The sequence below is a fragment of the Phocoena sinus genome, chromosome 8 (genome assembly GCF_008692025.1).
Source record: "Phocoena sinus isolate mPhoSin1 chromosome 8, mPhoSin1.pri, whole genome shotgun sequence".
Classification (NCBI taxonomy): Eukaryota; Metazoa; Chordata; class Mammalia; order Artiodactyla; family Phocoenidae; genus Phocoena; species Phocoena sinus.
In genome coordinates, this window is record NC_045770.1 from 86,922,562 (window position 1) to 86,947,453 (window position 24,892).

Below are 24,892 nucleotides of genomic sequence, written 5' to 3' on the forward strand. Positions count from 1 at the left end.
TAAAAAATTTGAGGAGAAGGCTGGGGTAGCCGTCCTTGAAGGTTGTCCTCGGGGCTCTTGCACCCTCTCCCTAACCGAACAGGGCAAACCTGTGTTGACAGTATCTTCTTCTTCATCTACTACAACACAAAATCTGAACGAGACATCTCCCCTCAGACCCACAGAATTCCTTCTAAAATAAATCCGTTTCCAGCTTGACAAGAATAGACCCTGGCTTCTGACCTGCAATTTCTGATTCTTATTTTGAGGACTGGCATTTAAAATGGTTCATCTTGTAAAATCTGGTAAAACCTTTTGGTGGCCATTTTGACAACAGCTCTCCAAAGTTTAAATACGTGTACCCTTTGGACGAACAGTTCAACATCTAGGAATTTGTCTTACAAAAATACCTCTGCATGTGAGCAAAGAAACATATGTTAGGCTATTCATTGCAGCTTTCTTCATAATAGTAAAAATATTAAACGTGGTATCGAGTCCATCTTAAGGGGTGGAGTGATGATATGATTGTATAGACACCCATACAATGGAGTCCTGAGCAGCCATTTCTTTCCCCCATGAGGGAGACCAACAAGGAATGACCTGGAAAAAATATCTATGATATGAGCACGGAAAACAAAAAGTTGAAACATTGTATGTATACTTTAATCCACTTTTGTTTAAAACAGGGTTTCTCAACCTTGGCACTACTGATCTTTGGGCCAGATAACTCTTTGTGGTGGAGGCTGTCCTGTGTATTGTAGGATGTTTGGCAGCATCCCTGGCCTCTACCCACCAAATGTCAGTAGCACTCTCCCCCCTTGCTATTATGACAACCAATAAAGTTTCCAGTTTGCCAAAAGTCCACAGGGGGTGGGAGCAGGGGACAAAATCTCCCCCAGCTGAAAACATATAGACAACCTAGGTTTGCATGTCATAGAAAAAGTTTGGAAGGATACTCACCTAGTTGTTAACAGTGGTTCCCCTGGGAACCGGGATTGGTCAGGGAAAACAATGTTCTCTTTTTATTTTATACACCTCTGTACTGTTTGATTATTTTTACAAGTATATATTTCTTCTGTAGTTTAGTAGAAAATCTATTTCTATTCCACTCCCACTCACCGATATACACAGACACAAAGAAAATAAAGAGAATAGCTCATATCAAGAGACAGTCAATCGGGACTCTAGAAAAGAGAGACAGGTGGGCTTTACCTGGGAAGGGAAGCCCTCTGGGAGGACTTGATAATGAGACAGGATGGTAACCACAGCTCATCGATCCATCACCTGGAGTCTCATCAAGCCAGGTGGTGAGAATGGTGTCAGAGAGATTGTGAACAACGTGGGAAATGAGGAATTCTGGCCTCTGGTTTTCAATTTGACCGGGATCAGGGTCTTGCACCCTGTACTTCAAATCCTTCATTTGCTTAAAGGGTCATCTACCTTTCCACAAAACCTTTAGGAGAGCAGTGCATTAAAGCAGCAACTATGAAGTGGTTCTCCCTCATCAGATTTGGTGCTACATAAACAAAAGATGCAATTCTCATTAATATTGGCTTTGGCGCTTTTTTTTTTTTTTTGCGGTACGCGGGCCTCTCACTGTTGTGGCCTCTCCTTTTTTTGCGGTACGCGGGCCTCTCACTGTTGTGGCCTCTCCCATTGTGGAGCACAGGCTCCGGACTCACAGGCTCAGCGGCCATGGCTCACGGGCCCAGCCGCTCCGTGGCATGTGGGGTCTTCCCGGACTGGGGCACGAACCCGTGTCTCCTGCATCGGCAGACGGACTCTCAACCACTGCACCACCAGGGAAGCCCGGCTTTGGCGCTTTTAAAGCCATTTTTTAAAAAACATATGCCTAGTCCAATCTGGACAATTTAGAATTTGGAGAATCCCAGAATGCTTCAGTTTCTTATTAATTTTGAAAGAATTTCCTCCAGGGAGGTTTGTTCGGTTTTTTGATATACTCATGAGAAAAACAATAAAGTTTTTTTTTCTTTTCTTTTTTCTTTTTCTAGATGATAAACTGCTCAGGAAAAATGGTTAACGTTTGTTCAGAAATTACAAGGTAAACTGCCACAGCCAATTGTGATCATTCCCTCATTGAGTTAGTTGGAATTCATGCTGAATTTCCTAAAAGGAAAAACAGACCTAAATCTTACAGTAAATAATCAAACATTTGGTCCCCTACATTGACGCTAGCAAATGGCATATCAGATATCCACCACCAATATCTTCACCCAGTCACAACTATAGGGTACTAAGGAAATCACGGTTTTTGAACAACATTTTGTAAAGTAGCTAGGAAGAATTCTCTTGACCATCTATACTGATGTTTTGAGACGGAAAGTGATTTGAGACCAAAAGTAATTTGAGACAGTTTTTGAACCAAGCTAGGAATCAGTTCATAATGACATTACATGTTTTTCATCATGGTTAATTGTTTTGTTTTGTTTTGGTATTTTGCTGGATAGAATAACAATGAAGAGAAGTCGGTTTTTTTTTGGCTCAAAAGCTACTCATAAATATTTTACTCAAAACTTTTGGACCAATTTCCTTCCCCCCACCTCCACCCGCCCCTCCATGATTTGATCCAGCTTCTTAAAGGCATTTTGACTAATTTGGTGATGTTTTAACTTCACTCCAATTTTACCTTTATTTATCAAAGCTCTAATATCGTACAGTTAGTTCACCAAGAATTTAAGCTTTCCTTTTTTGTTCCCCCTCTGCATCTAAAGGGTAGAACTCAGGATTTGCCACTGTCAAGACTCCAGAATCACTCCATATACAAATTCTTGAAACAAAGGGAAAGCAACATTTCTCTTCTCTACCTTGCACACCACCCAGTGAACTTAAACGAGGCAGGAACCACAAAGCAGAACATCATTTTCTAAGAATCCGGCATAATCACACTCAGGTCAGCTGTGCCACCCCAAAGCAAGGAGTGCTTTGAGTAGAATGAAATGTACACTCAAGGACACGCTACCGAAACTGGCTTCTGTCTACATTGCTTGCAAGGCAAGTTCATGAAATTAATTGAAAAAATGCATGAACTTTATAGAATGCTGTCAGACCAGGCCCCTTATATATAGGATGACCCCAAAGTTACCTGTGCATGCTAGTTAGAAGTGATGGTAGCAAACACTGCTGGTGCTCTGTCCTTGGATGCCCTTTATCTTCTCTCCCCCGCCCAGTCTACACTGTTTTACTTCCAATGGCCTGCACCTACCAACTCTTCCACTGCTCAAGGGTTATTGGAACCACTCTGGCACACAGCGTAGAAACTTAATCACGTCCTGCTCGCCCAAGGCAGCCCTTAGCCAATCACCGATTGCAGTTGGGCTATGAAAGCCCAGCTGCCTTGCATTAAAGCCAGGACACAGTCTGAGATGTACTTCACATTCCGGAGTCCATTGCCTGTTAACACTAAGGCTGGGATTTTGCCTGAAACCATGACTCTGCTTGGCTTCCTTCCCTCCTGGCCCAGCTTCCCCACTCCCTTACCAGCTTCGCCTGGGGGCATGTCCACACACATCCGCATGTCAGGATTTGCTTCAGGGGAACCCTGCCTAGGTCATTAGCTGCCCTCCTTGGCTTTCCCCACATTTTGATTCCTCTTGTTCTTCCAAACGTCTCATTCCGTGTTGACAGCTGCAGTTTGCGGCACCTGTTTTAAGTCTCAAACTTCTGTTAGGATACACACAGGGTCTCGGTTACCAGAGACCCTTGACAGGTGATTCCTAGTCATAGTGTGTATTTTAAGTTCCTCTCTGCCAATGGCACAGTCCTGGGTACGGCACCACTGGGCTGGATGTCATCTGATGCTGGCGTGGGCAGTGGTCAGCATTTGCACCCTTCCGCAGGGCAATGGATTTGCCCCATCAGATACATGTTCTAGTTTCTCTCCTCTGGCAAAAGTCTGAGTCTAATATCGGAGAAGAGTCATGATCTGCCTTTCAAGAACATGAATTAGAAACTTCTACCTGCTTTGGAGTGAGTTATTCCTTTGTGTTTGTTTCTTCTTATTTCTGCTGTTTGGTTGAACCAGGGTTAATGAGGGCCACTGTAACTGAGCAGGACCCTATGGACCCTTCCCGGGACAGACTCCCCCCCCCATATCCTCCGCTGTAGCTCCTCTCTGAAGTACCTAGGTAAGAGTATCTGGTGCACATTTCCTGAGTTGTTTTACAGATGCTAAAACCACCACCAAGTGGAAGAAATTAACTACTTGATGATCATGGGCATGTAGCTCCCAGACCTACTGGCACCTAAGGACTGATAATGTTAATCCCTCTGACACCACTCTGTTACCTCACCATCAACTGATCAGAGAATTGTACACGAGCTGATCACATACCCTGTGACCCGCCCTCCCTCACCTGGCCTTTAAAAATGCTTTGCTGAAACCCTTCGGGGACTTCTGGCTTTTCCTAGCCCTAGCTGTCCTGGACTCCTTGTAGGGTGCCCTATGATAAATGCCGCACTTTCCTTCACCACAACCCGGTGTCAGTAGATTGGCTTCACTGCACGTGGGCGAGCAGACCCAAGTTTGGTTTGGTAATACTACTATGGTTCTGCTTCTGACTTGTGTCTGAGAGTGTGGGTGACTCAATGGGACAGCCAGGATACAGCTCAGGCAGGAGGTGGGACTTGAGTGGTGACAGCAGAAGGGGAGCCATCCTAGAGAAGGATGTGTGGAATTCCATAGCTGGCATGACTCCAAAATTTGGATCCTGGGATGGACAGGGAGTTCAGACTCTGGGCCCCAGGTGGGTGTATGATGGTGGCTTTCTACTGTTGACACTTTCTCACTGTGTTTGAGCTCGGAATATTATTCAAGGCCACTGAAGGCGTATCTTTTTGAGAGGTATCTGCAGCAGTTGAGGACAAAACTCGGTGGTTCCAGACATCCTGACTCAAAGGTAGCCCAGCCCTCTTGAGATCCACTCAATGGCAAAGCCCACATTATCCACCATCTTGGAGGGACCATGGTAGACAGCAGGGAACAACGCCCCCGGCAAGCTCCCCAAACCCTCTCCATGCCAGCCCCACGTGACACCTTAACTCCCACTCCGGAGGCACACTCACGATTTTCACAGTGCTGCCCGGTGTAGCCTGCCAGACAGGCGCACTTGTAAGATCCGGTGTTGTCAAGAAGGCAAGTGCCATCATGGAAACAAGGCGACGAGGAACACGCTGTAAGAGAAAAGGCAACTTCTCTCAGTGCCCCTGTGCAGTGAGTCAGTTTCTTCAAGCCTCCGGTCTTTCACTTGTCAGTCTTCTTGCAATTTTTTAACTCCTTTTATCGATATCATGTTACCATTGTTTGAGGTTGCCTAAAACAGCGGCTCATTAATCAAATGCTGCTGATGTTATCTGATGTTTTCCAAGGACCCAGAAGTGTGCTCCAGACACTTAAGAGTCTGAGACAACACACACAGGCGCACCACATAATTAAAGCGGCGGCGGGCTTCACCCCGTCCTGTAGGCGCTCAGTGGGAGACAGCAGCCTTGGGTAATAGATCATCTTTTTTTTTCAAGGAAGCTCAGTATCCGGGATACTGGGGGAAAGGAACCGGAAGATGATCTTCATGACACTAGTGAAAGTGTACTCAAGAAGTTTCAAACACGCATTCTATAAACAGTAGTCCCTTGAGATACTGAGAGTTAAGATCTCAGATAGGGTGGGGAAATGCTACTGGTGTTAAATGATAATTAAACAGATTCTCTACTGCAGAACTTCTCCGAACACTCCACATTCTGAGGTGCCTTGTGAATTTCTAAGAATGTACATAATGTCCCACCTTTCACAGGCTTATCTGACCTGAGAGACTGCATTTTACAGAGTGTCCTGGGGACTATTTTTCTACAGAGAACACTTTGGGAAACACTAGTCTGCTTGTTACCCACCAATTCCACATTCATTTACCCTGGTGTAGAAATATATCACTCGGCCAAGTTCAACAAACGCAAATTGAGTGCTTGCTCTGTGTAAGGCACTGGAGGGATACAAAGTTGAACAGGAGCTCCCACTCACCAGATCAGAGCCTTTGGAAGAAGAGTAGGCAGTGACGATAAACTGAAGCATGATTCAGTTAGTGTCAGAAAAGAGAGAAAGTGCTAGAAGACATTCAGAAAAAGGCAAAGCCACAGCCCATCAGGACAAGGGAAAAGGCTTAACAGGGGAGGAGAAACCTGATAGGGCCTCGAAGGGTGGGACTTGATGGGCAGGAGTTGGGAGGTGGGTTTAGTCAGAGGGAGTAACTTGAGCACAGGCGGGACGCTTCGGGTGTTTGAGGAACGGGAAGAGCTCTGTCTGACTGTTTGACAATGGAGACCAGAGTTTCCAGAGTTCTCCAGGGGAGGTTGAAGAAGAGACCCTCCTAACTCTCCCCTCAGTCGCAGGGTCACAAGCTGGCGAGCCACTGCTGCCCCCAACTGCTGACTGCCCTAAACACCCCCAGATGTATCTCAGCCTCAGCAGGTAGGGCGCCACCGAGGGGCAAGGATTCAGCCGCAGGCCGACCGCACCACAGCAGCAAGGCTTCTAGAACTCCCAGGCTCTGAGCAGCTGCAGAGAGGACTGACATCCCGGAAGGAGGCAGTCACACAGGAGCAACTGCTGAGAGCTCCTGTGGGACCATTCTCCGCGGGAGGAGGCTGGGGAGGGTGGGCTGTCTGCCGGTCTTGCTGAAAGGACAGGGCGGATGCCACTACTACCCGCCTCCCTTCCTGAGACTTCTGTATCACACCTTCCATTAGGAAGCTATAATGGTCAACTGCAATTTTTAAAATTCAGTATTAAAACAACAGAACTTCCAGCTCGAGTTTATTTTGTAAAACCGATGCAATCCAGTCTCTGAGGACTGAGCACTTTGTTCATTCTGGCCAAATCCCACTTCCTAATATGAACAGGACAGGAGGTGAAGTCAGACTCAGAGTTACTCATAAAGTATGTGGCATTTCCTATGTAGTTTAAGACTTTGAACACCTATTTGAAAGATGACAAAGGGAGGCTCAGGGCATGCCTGGGGCAAGGCGGCTACTGAGGGCTTCCTCTGTACCAGACACTGTGCTAAGCTCTTCATCTGTTCTGTCTTCCAGCACCTCCTTAACGGAGCAGGATCTAGGCTTATGTCCTTATTCCCTGATTAGGAACATGAGGCCCAGAGAAGTAGAACTTGTCCAAGCCACATGGCTTAATCTGCTAGGGACCAAAGCCAATGCTCTTAACCATGAGAGCCCCTAATAGAAGCTCTAGAGCCAAACTGTACAGATCTCTGGTTCCATCCCCAGAGCTGTGCAACCACAGACAAATTACCTGGTCTCTCTGTGCTGCAGCATTTAAACGGGTGATTTAATAATTCTTAGCTCTGGTCCTAGTGAGCGTTTCTGAAATATCCCTTGCCATTTCTCTCTACATGCTTTTTTTTTTTTTTTTTTTTGCCATACGCGGGCCTCTCACTGTTGTGGCCTCTCCCGTTGTGGAGCACAGGCTCCGGACACGCAGGCTCAGCGGCCATGGCTCACGGGCCCAGCCACTCCGCAGCATGTGGGATCTTCCCTGACCGGGGCACGAACCCGTATCCCCTGCATCAGCAGGCGGACTCACAACCGCTGCGCCACCAAGGAAGCTCCTCTCTCTACCTTCTTAACGTGCAGGTTGCTTCTGAGAACCCAGCACGCTGGGTTTTAACAAGGCTGGGCAGGGAGAAGCGGGGTACACAGAAAGGAATGTTTGTCTGGAGCACAGCCATAAAATGCGACATTTGTCTCCCTGGCCTTTACCTGTGATCTCCTCAAAGATGGCATGGAAGCCGTCAAAGTTCTTGGAGCCATCTGAGTGGAAGAGGATGTGGAGCGAGGAACCCGAGCTTCGGATGGGAGCTGGCCGCTCATTGCCACAGAAACGCTTGATGATCTGACTGTCGCTGCTGTCCCCGTCACGGACCTCAACGTAGTCATACTGGCACATGTAGTCAAACTCCAGGCTCAGCATGACGATCCTGTGGGTGGAGAGGGTGACAGCGGGAAACAGGTGGGCCCCAGATAGTCCTTACACCCCTGGGCAAGTCCAAGGCCAGATGATAAACAGGTCTCTTGAAGAGTGGTGCCATTGGCCTGATGTGATAGGACAATGGTCCTGGAGGACTTGAGGTCAGATACATTTCTTTTAATGTGTGTAGGTAGGTATTCTGTGTGCAGGTGTGTGTACGCGCATGCCCAAGTGAGGGGGGCGCCACAGTCCATTTGGAGAATCTCTGCACACACTGGCTCTTCTTCCAGGAGCACTTCTCCTCCCAGGCTGCGTGGCTGGTTCTTTCCTATCCTCGGGTCTCAGCTTAAATATTCTCTCCTCAAAGAGGCTTCCCTGACAACTCTTTCTAAAGGAGATCCATTGTTTTCTTCATAATGCGTAGCTACGTTTTAATTTCTCATATTTATCTCCTTGACTTTGTGAGTGTGTGTGCATGCCTGTCTCCTCCCCTTGACTGCAAATTCCTCGAGGGTAGAGTGTGACACCTGTCTTATTCCACCACTGTTTGCTTAGTGCCTAACGCAGTGCATGGCGTATAGAAACAATAAACAAATATTGCCGAATAGATGACAATGGATGCTCTATCGTAATTTTACAACTGGAGCATGGAAAAGAGTATGTTGTCTTGCAAGACCAAGTAAAGGAAAAAACTCTCTGCACGCTCTTCTGTCTGACGGAAGGATCAGAAGATAATTATTCTCTTGGTAACAATTCTTCTGGCCCCAAGGAGTGGAAAAAGTAGCACCATATCGAAATTTCAGAATTGAAAGAGATCTGATATATCTGTGATTACCTTAAAGGGGTCTTGGGTTTGGAAATACTGGGGTGCAGCAGATCAAAAAAGCAGAAGGTAACCTTAAGCTCCCATTTCCAAGAGATAAGGAAAGAGGCAGTCACATCCCAGGGCAAGAGAGGAAAAGACATTTTTTAGAAGATTCCCAAGGGCATACCTAAGCATCAAGTTCACAAAATGTACGTCTGTATCTTGTCCCTCACAGTTTGGAGAAGTTAGGCACAGACAGAAGAGCTCAGAACTACAACCTGAAAAGTTGGGACCTGGGCTATTTCTACCACCTTGGGTAAAAACTTCAAGAGCCAGAGTTAGAGAACAATCAGGATATTCTAAATGCTCTTAAAGGTCTTACTGAAAAAGAAACCCAATCACTGAGTATGCTTAGTGCTTATTTTTCAAAGATTTTTATCACAAAATCTTTCGCTAGGGAGTGTACGTCCTATTAATCATACTTTGTGAAACGTGCTGTAGCATGTAAGGATCTGACTTCTCAGCCAGATGCCACCGCCAACTCACTGTGAGCCTTGAGCAATCACTTCCTTCTCTGGGCTTTGGTATCTTAGTCTAAAAAGGGTAGGAGCGGGGACAAGGCCACCACCCAACAGAGATCACAGCTTTTTCTGAAACTGAAACATGAGACATTGCAACTTGTATTTACATTCATTCATTTGTTCACTTATTCAACACATTTGTGGCAGGTCTGCACTGTGTCAGACGCTGTTCTAGGTGCTGAAAGTACAGCAGTGCTCCAAATAGACACAGTGCCCGCCCTCATGGAGTTCGGATCTGGGGGACAGACAATAAGCAAGGAAACCAGAAAACAAAGGAATTGTTGGCAATAGAGACAGTGGATGGACTTGAGATTATTTTACAAGTAAGGAAGTAGATTTTGTGATGACCTGGCTGTGGGAGGTGATGGAAAAGGGGGGCATCAGGGAGGACTGCCAGCTTTTGGGCTGAACACTAGGCTTCAGAGTATTTATGTCCTTATTATTATCCCTGGCCAGCAGGTCCAGGTTTGACTGGAAGGAAAGAAATCTACATATTTCCAATCCTTCCTAGGGCCCTTTCCCGGGCAGGTGATGTGCTTCTCAATCCTTCCACCATTTTGGATTTTTGTTTAGCGAGGTTAGGGGGAGGGGATTTATTTTGTATCCTGTATCTCCTGAGAAGCTCTTTAGAGGCCCCTGAGGGGACCACTGGTCCTGGTCCCTGAGCTGCTGAAAAATTAACATGTGGCATTTAACACCTGCCTTAATCATCCTGCCAGACCCAGCCTGGAGCCCATCCAGCAGAACTGTGTGGCCTCTCACTTCCTCCTTGAGTTAATCTTCCTCCGGGAAAGTCCACTTAAAGAAGCTTACCCCTAACCCCAGGACCTGGGGGAGCAAGAAGACCAGCTACTAAGCGCAGCTTTGATGAGAAGGATTGAGAAGGGGACCTGATTTGCTGGATCTTTCCCAAGCGGGTATCGTATTGCCCCTCTGAAGGACAGAACACCATGGAGGAGCCAGCTGGCATGTGGTCACCTCCAGGTGCATTGATCCACCCAGAAAATACCTACTGAAAGCCTGTGCCCTAGAAGATTAGAGATTTCCATCACTGCCAACCTCCCCACTGGTTAGAAAAGGGAAGAGCTAGGTGGACAATGTCCCTAGATGTCCCAGGGGAGAGTGGGCCACTCTGCTTCCCTAGAGAGGAAGAGCAGAGGTGCTTGCCAGGGGAGAGAAGATACACTGGAAGCAGGGAGCACTTCTTTCAACTTTATTTATGCAACAAGAATCCACCAAGCTGGGAACGTGAATTGGTACAGCCACTATGGAGAACAGTATGGAGGTTCCTTAAAAAACTACAAATAGAACTACCATATGACCCAGCAATCCCACTACTGGGCATATACCCTGAGAAAACCATAATTCAAAAAGAGTCATGTACCAAAATGTTCATTGCAGCTCTATTTACAATAGCCCGGAGATGGAAACAACCTAAGTGCCCATCATCGGATGAATGGATAAAGATGTGGCACATATATACAATGGAATATTACTCAGCCATAAAAAGAAACGAAATTGAGCTATTTGTAATGAGGTGGATAGACCTAGAGTCTGTCATACAGAGTGAAGTAAGTCAGAAAGGGAAAGACAAATACCGTATGCTAACACATATATATGGAATTTAAGAAAATAAATGTCATGAAGAACCTAGGGGTAAGACAGGAATAAAGACACAGACCTACTAGAGAACGGACTTGAGGATATGGGGAGGGGGAAGGGTAAGCTGTGACAAAGTGAGAGAGAGGCATGGACATATATACACTACCAAAGGTAGATAGCTAGTGGGAAGCAGCCGCATAGCACAGGGATATCAGCTCGGTGCTTTGTGACTGCCTGGAGGGGTGGGATAGGGAGGGTGGGAGGGAGGGAGACGCAAGAGGGAAGAGATATGGGAACATACGTATATGTATAATTGATTCACTTTGTTATAAAGCAGAAACTAACACACCATTGTAAAGCAATTATACTCCAATAAAGATGTAAAAAAAAAAAAAAGAATCCACCAAGCACCTGTGGTGTGTACCGGGTCCTGTTTCAGGCACCTGGATGCAGCAGTGAGGAGGTCTCACAAAACAGGATGCACTCGTGTTATTTATCTATACTTACAATAAACCTGGGTCTATACTTTGGACTGTGGCATAAATGAGTCACATTTGTGAGGACCCCAAAGCTCTATAAGAAGAATCAGCTTATCTTCCACGCATGTGAAATAATCAGTTTATTGGCTGCAGGGGCGTGGCTGTCTTCTGAGAACAGCAATGAAAGGAGCTGTGATGAGCATAAACCCCAGCCTAGAGGGCAAATCCCTTAAAGGTTAGACCTGTCCTTATTTCTTCCCTTCCCTCCCATAGAGTCTAGTCCAGTACTGAGTGAATAGGAAGACTTGGTCAGGATCTGGGGGTTGGGGGATAGACTGCTCTCAGTGTCCTGCTCTGTTGGTATTATCCTTGGGTCACCTTCACCTAAGCCTCACTGTCGTTGGGCAGTGAATGACAAACATCTAATTGACTATAGCTTTACCCAGGCCTTAGCCCACAAAACCACCGAGAGGTAAAGATTCTAATATACATTTTCTGCTTTTAAAAATGAAGTTCTGCTGATTAGCCCTTGGTCACTAGGATCCAGGACCTTTGGTCCTGTTACTGTGTTTCCTTATAACCTCAGACTCCCTAATTCTGACCCCAGCCCCTTACCTTAGCTGGATGATAAACCCAGGTTTGGCATGAATGGTCCATTCGCAGTGAGCATTCAGGGGGTAGCTCTCCAACAAAATCTGACCCTTTGGGACTCGTAGAACCTGGCCACATCCTAAGAAGAGAAGATTGGGGAATGGAAATTGGAGTCAACAGGAAAGAGATGGTAAAAGGTCGCAAAGCCTCTGAGCTCATCCCACACCCTTGAGAACAGAATGGAGAAGGATATTTCTACTTCTCAAGCACCTGGCAATGTGCTAGGCAATCGGCAGTGAATCGTTAATTGATCTGATCCACCCAACAGCTTGAGAAGAGAAGTAGTACCATTCCAGTTTTCCAGATGGAAAAATAGATAACCAGAGATTAAATAAAGAACTTGTCTAGCTACTAAGTGACAAAGCAGAGATTTAAACCTGTGCCTGGACGTAAAGTCCAAGCCACTCTCTCCCTTGCCTCTCTAAGACGGCCACATGCCAGCCTGCTGCTGCCACCTTACCAGGCTCAGAAAGCAGGCCCTCCCCGCAGCTCTACATGGGACACTGTGGCCTTTGTCCAGAGTCTAAATCTGCATAAGACCCTTTGGTCTGTGTTCCCTGCACATTCGCTACGCCACAAATATAACCCCAAAGCAACTCCTTCCTGACCCCCCTCCATCCATTTAGAAAATGTATGTATTAATTTGTTCTGTGAGCAACTATGTGATAAACACCTGCAGGGGGACATGAACTCCAACCATTTGGACTGGATTAGTGGTTTTCAATTATTTTCTACCTCCCAAGCCCCCTTTTTTTTTTTCAGACAAACTCTTATGAAGACCACCAATTTAATTTTTAAAAATGGATCCAAGAGGGGCTCCTCGTTGAAGCAGAAGCTGGGCCCCCAAGCCCTCCACTCTCACTATCACCTTGGTCTCCTGAGTTACCTCCAAGGAATCCCCAGGATTTGAAAACCACGGAACAGAGTCTTCATTAAATTATATCATATCTTCTAGTGTTAAGCAGAGATGTGTAAGATGCACTTTAGTTTTACAAAAGAGTTTGGGGGAAATGTCTTGAATTGGTGTTGTAGAAAAAAAAGTTATCTGGGTCATGTAAATAAACTATATTTTCTACCAGAGTTGGCAAACTATGATCCATGGGCCAAATCCGGCTTCCTGCCTGTTTTTTAAATAAAGTTTTATTGGAACAGAACCACACCCATTTTTAATGCATTGTCTAAGGTCAGTTTCCAGCTATAATGGCAGAGTTGAGTAGTTGCATAAAGAGACAGGAGAATCCACAGAAATGAAAATATTTACCATCTGCCCCTTTACAGAAAAAGTGTATTTAACCCTGTTCTACACAGAACCCAGTTTAACCTCATAAATTCTGGACATGCGGTTATCTTCAATAACCCCCCCAAATAAATTCTCATTGCTCAAAAGAAAAATATGAACATCAGTGGATGGTGCCTCATGGCAGGGTGATGTTAGTAATATTTCTGCAGTGTTAGGAATAGAGCCCAAACGCTGCTTTTGACAAGCTGTGAGGTCTGAAGCTTGTGACTCTTGCAAAACTGAGTGCTAGGCAGCATGAGTCATCTCATCATTAGGATGTTTATTGCTGCTGCCCGGCACCACATGGGAAACATCTTCCACCACTTTCCACGTGGGGCTCCTGTCTGGGCCAGGCCTCCATTCTCTCTCTCTGCAATTCCAGCCTCCTCACATCCATCCTTGTCTCCCAACTTTCCATTCTCCACGTAGCAGCCAAAGCCACCTTTAAATAAATAAATTAGATCCCATTACTCTCTCGACTCGACCCTCCAAAGGCTGGCCACTGTGCCTCACCTCCCCACAGCATCCACGGCCCTGCCTCACGGGCCGCCCAGCCCCGCCCTCTGGCCGGTTTCTACCACCACCCATCTGGTCTTCATGCAGCTCCAGCCACACGGCCTCCTTTCTGTCCCAGCTCCAAGCCTTGCACCCACCGCTCCCTTAACCTACAAGGTTCATCTTCTTCCACATCTCCTTCCTTTGGGAATTAAGTTCAACTGCTGCTTCTTCAAAGAGAACTTCCTGGACCACCCAGCTAGAATGGACCTTCACGTCTCTACAGTCACTGCCTTTTACTCGATTCTGTTTTCTTCATAACACACATCACTATCTGAAATTATCTAGCTTATTTGCTTACTCCCTTTGGTAGAGCTGGGACTTCTCTAGCTTGTACACCTAGAATGGAAACTGGCATATAACAGGTGCTCAAAAAAGAGCTGTTGAATGAATGAATGATGATATTGTGACAGGCCAGGGACTTGCTAAGAGACTTACACAAATTCTCTTGTTTAATCCTCACAAGAAACCTGGGAGAACGATATTCATCTCCCCAGTCCCCAGACAGGAACACTAAGGATGGGAGAAGTTAGGTGACTTCCCCACAGCTGGATGGCCAGGAAGTCGGAAGACTGCAGACGACTGTTCTAACTGCCGAGCAGTGGTTACGACGGGACTCCCGAGTCCCGCTGTCATTGGTTTGAGTCTCAGCCTTAGAAAAGGCTGCGTGGCCTTGGGCAAGTCACGGGGCTGCGTGGCCTTGGGCAAGTTTCTTCATCTCGCAGAACCTCACTAGACCGGAGCCAAATGGGAGTAACTAGCACTTACTTCATATGTTTTGCGAGACTTGAATCGGATTACGCACATGGAAAGCAGTTAGCAGAAAACTCAGCAAACGTTAGCTGTTGCTACTTGGTGGCAGAGCGGGGATTTGAACTTGGATCTGTCTAGTACCAAGGCTGGGTCTCTGCTAGTGCATTAAACTGTCGTAGGGTTTCCTGACCCAGCCTTCTCCCACCCGGTTTTGAAGCAGCAGGATTTTTCCACCACCACCCGTCCCCCAAATACATTGAATCTCTGCCCCAGCCCCCAACTTCTGGAAGAGCACGTCCCTTCTGCCTGCATACCTCACACTCCTCATGGCCCCCATCCGCCCATCTGCTGCCCGGCTACGGAAGTGATACATTGGGTGTGAGAGACAGAAAAAGAAACCTTCCTGCACAGTCTCCGCCCCTCTGGGGCTGGCAGCCTCCCAGCCACAAGGTGTTAAATCCCAGCTCCGCCACAAATCTCCTGCAGGGACCCCAAGTCGGAATCAGCAGCAGACGCCGCCAGCCTGCTTCTGGTTTCTTCCCTGGAATCAGACGGCAGTGTCGCTGCCCTCCCACCCCGCAGGTCCACGGGGAGCTGGTGCCCCTCCCCAGGCAGGTCTTCTTGGCAAGACCACACGGTCTCCGGAGGGCCGGGAGCCCCACCCACCCCGGGGGGCTGGCCCCCGGCCACCTGAGATGCAAGACCACTTGTTCCTGGGGCCCAGGGGCCGTCCTTCAGACGCAGCCAGGATTCCCGGCCACATGTGACGCCTCAGTCCCTCATGATGTTTTCCTTCTCACTCCAGAGGGTAGGGCAGAGTCGGTCCCAGGAGCGGGGACAAGTTCCAACCAGCCAGAGACAAAGAGGCCACTTCTCAGAGATGTGCTCTGGGGGGAGGATACTGGGCACTGGGAAAAGGAGAAGGCGCTCTACTCCCTCCTCACACCAAGCGACTCCCACCTCCACGTGGGCGTCCGAGTCCGAGGGTCCGGGCGCGGGGCAGACTCACTGCACCCTCTGTCTAGAGCAGAACACTGAACACAGGTGAGCGTCCCCACCAAGGAAGTACGGTTGGCCAACCAAGCAGGTGGTCCTGAGTCTGAAAGACCAGAGAGGCAATGGCCCAGACGAAGTGCTCAGATTCCCTGACCATGTCTTGCTGCAGGGGAAGAGGGTGTGTGTATGTGTGCGTGCGTGTGTGTGTGCGCGCGCGTGTGTGTGTGCAGGGAATTTTGCCAGCCAAGCCAGACTGTCCCCTGGGATCTCGAATCCTGGACTCATCTCCAAGGCCGCCCCCTCCCCCATCTTTCCCCATGGCTACAAACCCAGACAAGAGAGAGAGCTGGATAGACTCTGCCTCTACAGAGCTGAAAGGAAACCTTCATGAATTGCTAAACTAGAAAGAGAAGGGAAGGTTCCCAGCAAAAATGAACACCCCCAGCATTCAGATAAGTCTTGTTATCTCCAGCTGGGGAAGCAAGGAGGGAGAGGCAGGAGAGAGACACAACATACTTCTGAGAAGCAGTGCTTTTTTTTTTTTTTTTTTCTTTAATCTTTCCTCTTGGATGGGGGCGGGGGAAGGACTAAAGAAAGCATTCTGACCTAAAAAGCCATTTGCACTTTCCTTCCTCCTTCAAATAGCACTCAGGAGACAGGACTCACAATGGTTAAGGGGCAGCCTGGAAGCCCGACCAGGTTGTAATCTCAGTTCAGATTTTCCAAGCTGTGTGACCCGGGACAAGTTCTCTAGATTTTCCAAGCCAAGGTTCCCTCATGTGGAAATAAGCATAATAGGAGTACCTACTACCATGTTGTTGTTGTTGATAAGTTCTTATTTGTTTGAGGATTAAATGAGATAGATATTGTATGTAAAGCATTTAGCAAAGTGCCTGGTACACAGAAATCCTCCGTAAATGGCACCTAATACTGTCGCGTCTCGAGTCTTGTCTGGATCTGAGACACAAATTTGGTACAAGAATCACAGGTGACAGCTCAGGTTCTGACCCACCGCTCCAGGGTTCCTAGGAGCCTCTTTACATCATGGGCTGAAGCCCTAAAGCCTGTAGGCCCAGGAGCTCTGACAGTGATGGCAGAACAAAAGCCTGGATGAGGACATGGGAAGGACCAGGAGCTGCAAGGAAGCTCACACCTTCCATGTGATTTGGTTCATCCTACCCTGACCTGCTAGGCCCTCAGACAGGCACTCGGAGTGAGGACCTCACGGGCCTCTCACATCAAGAGGCGGTTTAGTATAGAAGCTGAGAGACTGGGCCCTGGGGCCCAGCCTCTGAACTGGCATCTTGGCTTTGCCACTTACCAGCTGCATGACAGCAAGCGGGAAAGTTACTCAGCCCCTCTGTGCCTCAATGCCCTCACCTATAAAAGGCTGTGATGCGGGTTAATGAGTTTTTACATGAAGGTACTTAGAACAATACCTGGTTCAAAATAAGTGCTAAGTGATGGCTTTTGTCAGGGGCTCAGGTCTTCATTAGATGTCCAGGAATGACTTCATGGCTCATCCTGTGATTCGGCCTATAATCCCAACCAATCTGATACTTTATAATGGTGGTTTAAATGTTTGTCTCCTCCATGACACAGTTCTGTGAGAGCAGGGACCTTGTCTGTCTTGCTCACACCTTTGTATGCATCAAGTAGGTGCTTAATTAATTGTTAACTGAATGAATGACTATGCCAGATTAAATCGAACATCTCCTTGCCCAATCAAACCATTTTTGAAGCCCCTCCCCCCATACCAGTGGTCCTAAGAAGATACCCTCCTCATGGCCAGTGTATATTCTCTTGTCCCTTGGGAAGTTCTGTTTTATTATTCTTCCTCTCTGGCCCTACATTGATTTCCTTCCCAACAAAGAAAAAAAAAAAGAGCTCCCTTCAAGGCTCTGATTCAGTAATAATACCAATAGCAGCTACCATTTATTGAGCACTTACTATATACCAGACTCCATGTTAAGGAATTTTATAGACAGCACTTCAGTTAACCCTCACAAAAATCCTCTGAGGGGTCGCTATTATTTTCCCCATTTTGTAAATGAGGAAACTGAGATTTACAAAGATTGGGTAACTTTGCCCAAAGTCACGGAAGAAGTCACGGGAGAGATTAAAATCCAGGTCCTAATGGTTCCAAGCCCAACAGTTAACTACCACATAATACCACCCCCAATTTGTTCCTAATTGGGCATTGTTCCTTTCCTGGAAGTGTCAGGACACAAAAGCCCAGAGGAAGATGAGCCGGTTTTCCCGGCTCAACCTGGGAAAATCACCCAGGTGACTCTACGCTCTCCCAGGAAGACGGCTCCTTAAATCAGTAAACCAGTCACACACAGATTTGTGAGCCTTTTCTCTCCCTCCCCCCCTCCCTCCTGCTCTCCCTCCTTCCTTCTTTTCTTCCCTCCTTTCCTCCCTCCCTCTCTCCCTCTCCCTCCTTCTCTCTTCCCTTCCTGTCTCCCTCTCTCCCTCTCTCTCTCTTTCTCATTTGCTCTTGATCATTCCTGGTTATGGCTCAAGGACCAGCCTGATATTCCAGCCCCACAAACAGTTTTGGTCACAGCTGATGGCCAGTTCCTCTGCTCCTCTGCCTCTATCTATAATATAACTAAGAAAAGAAAAAAGTTTTAAGGGCCTATAATCTCTCCCCATAAATCCTCTCTCATCTAGGTTGCTTTCCTAACCTTCTTACCTCCCCTAGATCCTTTGGGGCCCGAAGGGTTGGCATCACTTCAGTGCTACCTAGAAGCATGGCATCTGGGTGGCTCTCGGGCCCTCTCACGCTCATCTCATTTGGTGGCTTAGGAACTTGGTCTGAAGGCCAAGTTAAATAAACTTCACTCTGGAAGTCAGCAGAGTGGTTCCACTTAAGAACTCAACTTTCCTGTTTAAGAAGCTTTGAAAGGAAGCCTTGATTTTGACTTTAGAGATCAGTGTCTCTCGTGGCCAGCACTAGATCACAGTTCCTAAATACCATTCCCCACAAAAGGAACCAGGATTCGTGGAGAAATGGCTGGTTCCAGGACCTGTATGTAAACAATCAAGGTGAACTTGAAACATTTTGGGAGAGGGTGGGGGGTTACGGTGGCCAAGAAGCAAGGAAGTGCTCAGTGAATGATGTGATGAAGTGGGCTTAAAGGGTCTTTGGTGGCCAATTCTGGGACAATTTGAGCATCAAAAAATGATGGTAGCGCTATTAAATGTGGGAAAAAAGGAAAATTCATGAATCCATAGTGCAGAAGAAGAGAGAGCAGGCCAAATGTGGGAAAATAATAATAATGGGTAAATCCAGGTAAAGGATGAATGAAGTATTCTTTCAACTTTCTGTGTATTTAAAACTTTTCAAAATAGAAAGTGGGAGAAAGAAGGAATCAGCTTCTTAGCCTGAATATTCTGAGATTACTAAACCAATATTTCCTGGACAGGAAGATGTGAAGAAAGTTGTCTCCTGGGCTCAGTGACCTCCAGCCCTTCTCCAGTTCTCTTGGTTAATGGAACTTGTCAAGGTTATGAATCAATCAATCACCTAACGGATTTTAAGACTCTAAGTAGTTAGGTTAATACCAACCGTGACAAGCATTGTCAAGGATGGGGAGCAAATAAAGGTGCTACCACAACTGCTCAGTACTGAATGCTCTATAACTCAAATATAAAAGAGGCTGATACTTTCTGGCATTTGCACTCCTCTTTCCTTCTAAGGTTCTATACGGCACTCCGGAAAAAAATGCCAGGGCTCTACAATGGGGCTCAGCAGGAAGCCTTCCTCCTCCAGGATTAAAGGGCCTGAAAGGATCGCTTGGGCGCCATCTACTGGGTAAATGCTTGCACTGCCACCTGGCTCCCGCACTGTGCCCGAGCTGTGCGCAGACCACCCAAGTGCTCAGCTGCCCCTTAACAGAGGCAGGCAGCATGGTGCCCAGCACTGAGCAGGCACTCAACAAATACTGAAATGAATTACTTCCTCTTATGAATTCCCTTCACATTTATTTAGTGCCAGTATGAGCTGTAGGTGATAAGAACCTAATAACAACATATCGATGTCTTCTTAGGGTCAAGCCCTGTTTCCACGAATGTACTGTATTCCTTCGTGTATGTGGCTGTGATCAGATAATATCCATAACTGGGTGGAATGAGGACAGTAATCAGGTAACATACACTGTATGGAATGAAGCTTTCAGAACAAACATCACAGAACTGAACAAGCATAACCGAACCAACAAAGAAGGAGATAGGAGTACGACCATTACTTTGTTTCATAGCATTGACCACACTCTTATTTTGTTTTGGTTTTTGTTTTGTTTTGTTTTGTTTCTTGGTCTCTCCTCTCTAATTTTCAGGCTCTAAGATGGCAGCGACTACATCTGTCTTGCTCATCATTGCACCTGGAAGCATCCATTCAAGAAATATTTTTTGAATGGTTATGGGTAGATTTATTCATTAAACTTTTTTTTAATGAATGGGGGCATGTGTGCTCCGCTTTGCCTGCCTACTGGTGATGACCAGTTGCCCTGAGCCAGTTCTGCTGTCCTTGAGAAGGCTTTGATTCTACACATGGCCACCATCACTAATCCAACCAATCAGGCTCCATACACAGTCAGCTCTTACACTGAGGCTAAACCCAGGACTCAACCAATCGGTACCATTTGGAAAGACACACCTATAGGATTTCTTGGGGGCAAATGCAGTTCTTCTGTCTTTGACCTCCCGCATGCAAATATTATTCCCCTTCTCTGCCTTGTCCGCTAAACAAACCCACTTACTCACACAGAGTGTTTAGAGTATTGTTTAGGAAATATTTGTACTCTTCCCCTTGGGATGAAATATACTCTCATACTTGACTGATTTGGGGATTAGCCACGTGACTTCCTTGGAATATGAGTGAACGTGATGTGAGCAGAGGCCTTAAATTTGGCTGTGTGTTTGGCTTGTCCTTTTGTGCTTCTGTGACCCACTCTGAGAAGACCACGCGCCAAGTTGCCCCTTTGGTCTGAGCCCTGAACCCTAGAGTTCAACCCAGGCCAAGCCAGCTGAAACCAGTTAAACCCCAGCCAACTCACAGACCCAGGATAGAGAAAAATACACATCTGTCCTTTTGAGGTTGTTTGTTACACAGCAAAAACTGACAAATCTATATGAACACATTATCACCACCACCCCTGAAAGCTTCAACTTAGAAATTCTGTTCTCTGAGCACAACGCCTCTTCCATCTACATGTTCCATTGCTTTATTATCACTAAGCCTGCTTTTCCATCTCATCGAGACCTCCAGTCCCTATTCTCTTTACCAGGTTCTTTTTGGTTTCATGTCCTACCCAACCTGGACCCCTGGACAATCACGTCTCAGCCAACTCTTGGATCAACCAAATGACTGCTTTTATTCATCTCTGCTACCATGTTGCCAGAAAGCATCATCCACCTGTCCCGGCTGCATCACCTACGCAGGAGTTCCAGCTTCAACTGGGTCCTCAGCCTTGCTTGGACATGCTTTAAATCATCGCTAGCTGGTGCATTTCCTCATTCATCACGTGGCTGTCCCAAAACTTTGGTACTCTCAAGCCTCAGCTTCCCTTCTACTCTGCTATCATTAGAGATTTCATACCCTGCTTTGCAGAGAAAACAGAGCTATTAGGAAGAACTCACCGCTGGGAGGTAGGTGAGTACTGTGGTTGAGGATAAGGGGTCTGAAATCACATAGACTTAGGTATCTTCCTCACCCTTTGCCCCAGACTCTTGCATTTTGCAACAGGTTTGATCAAGCAAAGAACACCAATAGCATTCCATCCTCTATTTCTACAGACTGGAAATATCGTCCATAAGAGTATAATTACTTAGACTCTAAGACCACCCTGACTGCTCCTGATTCAAATAGGAAACATGTGAAACAGGCTTTTAACGAAACAACGACAGTTCGTACGTTGCTCCAGATCCTGCCTCTCAGTTGCTGCAGAGGGGAATCTTAAACTGAGACAGGTTAGATTTCCACTCCATTTTCAAAGGATTATTGACTCAGAGGGGGACACTAATAAAGATTTAGTAATTCTTGGAGATCGAGCAGAACCCAGAAAGAATCCCTTTCCTGGGACACGTGGCATGCTGACCATTTGATATGGGTTCCAGGAATTTAACTCAGGATTCAAGAAGGTTTCCAATAGAAATTCATATGTCAAATGCACTACAGACTTAGCATTTTTGAAGCCTTATTCACTGCTTGCTGACCAATGACAACACGCAATTGCTTCTCAGTGGACATGAGGCATGCTCTGTGCAGAATGCGTTGGCTTCATTTAGGAGAGAGGGGAAGATTTAAGAACAGACAGAAACCTCCTGTGGCCAATTCCAAACAGAAGTCCACAATCCACACCCCACAGATGGAAACACATCTTTGTTTTTTACAGTCTTACCTAGAAAGCCCTCTGGCCACAAACCTTCCAGAACTCAGAGTCCAATAAGATAAACCTTAGTCCGTGGCAAAGCTGAGACTTTAAAGGAGCACACGCCAGAGATGGAACTGTCAGGGTCTACTCACGCATGCAGTCTCCTCCGTACCAGCCCGTGTGGCACTCTGCACAGTAGATGCCCTTCACGTAGAAGTCGTCCAGAGTACCCCCCCACGAGCCGTTCCGGCACGTCTTGCAGTTTTCAAAGATGGTACAACCTGAAAATTTTCCAAGCAGAAGGGTGTTAGATTAAGCTCATGCAGGTTCTAATGGGCTGCATGAGAGAGAAACTATGGACCTTCCCAGGACCTTGTCTCAACTAAGGGCATCTGGACCTAGAAAGGTGCCAAAGCCCTTATTAAAAAATGCTCATTCCTAGGAAGACGCTAGAGGCACCAGAATTCAGACTGAGGAGTTTAGGAGGGTGGTCTGAACCATCTTCCTAGTTAGTGGCTGATGGCTTTTTTTTTTTTTATATATATATTCCATTTCTGGTCATAATTATGAACTTTAAGTTTCGATAAAACACAATGCTATTTAAAATTATTTTGTAATCACTATGTTTTATAAAGCAAATAACATTGATGAAAATACCTCCAAATTTAAGACTAATTGACAGCAAATGCCTATTACTATATGAAAACCAAATCTAAATTACACTGTTGTTTGTACTGAAGGAAAACCCTCTCGCTGGTTGTAAATTTTTCATGTTTTACAAGGGTGCCATATCTCACGTAACGTCAGTAACCTGAAAAGTACTATGAGATGTCAAAAACATTTAGTAATAAGCTTCCAGACTGATTGCACATTTTGGTTCTGATGCATTAGTTTTTAAAAAGTCCACATGGAGATAATTCACATACCATAAAATTCCCTTTTTTTTTTTTTTTTTAAAAATTCCCTCTTTTAAAGTGTACAATTCAGTGGGTTCTAGCATACCCCGGAGTTGCGTAACCATCACTATTATCTAACTTTAGAACATTTCATCACCTTCCCCACAAAAAACCCCATACTCATTAGCAGTCACTCCCCATTCGCCAATCCCCACCCCCGGCCCTAATCCCTGGCAACCAGTAATCTACCAGTCATTTCATATGAATGGAATCATACAATATATGGCCTTTTGTGTCTGGCTTGTTTCATTTGTGGCTGATGTTTTAATGCAAAACGAAATAACCTGTAGTAAAATGTAGAATCCATCAAAACAGGGTATTTTTTCTCTTTATAAAAATATTACGTGTTTATTATGGGATATTTAGAAAATTCAGACAGGCAAAAAGAATTCAATTAAAAACACCAAAACTTCCATCACCCAGAGAAAATGATCAGTAATTCTTTCTATATATATGAACACATTTTTTAAAAGTATGCTTATACTACATACTGTACATTCTGTTTTTAATAACTTACCTTTTAATTTGATAATAGATAGCAACCATCTTCCCATTCCATTAAATATTCTTCTATGGCATACACTTCTATAACCAGAGCGTGCCGTCCGAAACAACCTTAATGCCTAGTAATGGGCTCACCCTGGAAGGTGTCAGGCTCCCCCCGACCAGCAGGCCACACCAGAGAGGGTTGAGCAGACTCTAGTCAAGGCTTATTTTTAAAACATGGTCTCCTGAGGGGTGGGGGACAGTGAGGAGAGGTAGAGATAATCCAATCCCACTTATTAAAACGGGGTGCTAAGTTCTGGCGCCTCCATTGTCCAGCTGTGTGTCCCTGAGCAGATTGCTTAAGCTCTCTGTACCTCAATGTCCTCGCCCACCTCATAAAGTTGTTTTATAAATTAAATTCACACGTGTAAAGGGCCTGGCACATAGCAAGTACCCCCAAAACATGAACTATTATTATTATTCTGCACTCCCATACCTCCTCTTGGCTTATCCCCACCATAGCATATAGCATGCTCAATTTTAACTGCCTACTGCCTGTTTTCCTGTACAGACTGAAGTCGGGGACTGCACCATGTTCAACATTATATCCCCCCCACTTAATACAGCATCTGGCACATAATAAGTGTTCCAGAAATATTATTATTTAAGATTTGAGCGAATAAATAAATGGATGAATGGATGAATAATCCAGGCTTCTGAGCTGTTCAAGATAACCAGCATTTCCTTGAGCTAATATAATAGCATACTTCTTTGCTTTTGGCTAAAATTAGGTTTTCATTGGCCTGTAGTATATACATGCAGTGTACATATGTGTGATTTCTGTAGGAGAGAGACTTGTAGCTCTCTCTCTGCACACCATCCTGACTTTGCTTCCCTCTCCCAGTGTCTCTTCCGACCGGAAAAGAATTGCTAATATGATTCATCAAATTTCACATGGCCCATAACTGGGTCCCAGTGGTCCTTTAAAAGACTGTTTTAAAAGATGGTCTTTTAAAGGCCATCTTCGCCCACGTGCCACATTCCCGTCCGATTTCCTACCCACTGTGCCACCAAGGAGGCCAATGGACTCAGAGTCCGCCCTCTACGACCCTGCCAGCTCTCAGCACGGTAACATCCGGGCCATTAGTTGCAAGCCACAAAAACCAGCCTGGTGCTTAAGATCAACAAGGCTGTGTTAAAAAGACGCTAAGTAGCTCACGGTATTGCCAGAAGGGTTAGAGGACCGAGGTCCAAGCCACACAGCCTAGAAACGCACGAAAACACACAGCCACCTTGCTCCATTGAGGGCCCCAGTGCCACTGGCCACTGCTGGACGTCAGCCCTGCCATCCCCACCACCACGCCCCTGGACATCGATCCTCGTGCAATTACTGCCATCAC

General features: G+C 46.2%; 1 protein-coding gene across 1 annotated transcript in view; it reads right to left on the minus strand.

Moving 5' to 3' along the window:
- The window catches only part of PAMR1 (peptidase domain containing associated with muscle regeneration 1), a 70,892-nt gene that overhangs the window by 20,761 nt on the left and 25,239 nt on the right, over window positions 1-24,892 (minus strand). Inside the window, exons 3-6 of the mRNA XM_032642091.1 lie at window positions 22,203-22,331; window positions 12,052-12,166; window positions 7,762-7,979; window positions 5,062-5,169 (exon numbers count right to left, since the gene is read on the minus strand). Of these exons, the coding sequence (XP_032497982.1) occupies window positions 5,062-5,169; window positions 7,762-7,979; window positions 12,052-12,166; window positions 22,203-22,331 (570 nt within the window). The remainder of the gene's footprint in view (window positions 1-5,061; window positions 5,170-7,761; window positions 7,980-12,051; window positions 12,167-22,202; window positions 22,332-24,892) is intronic.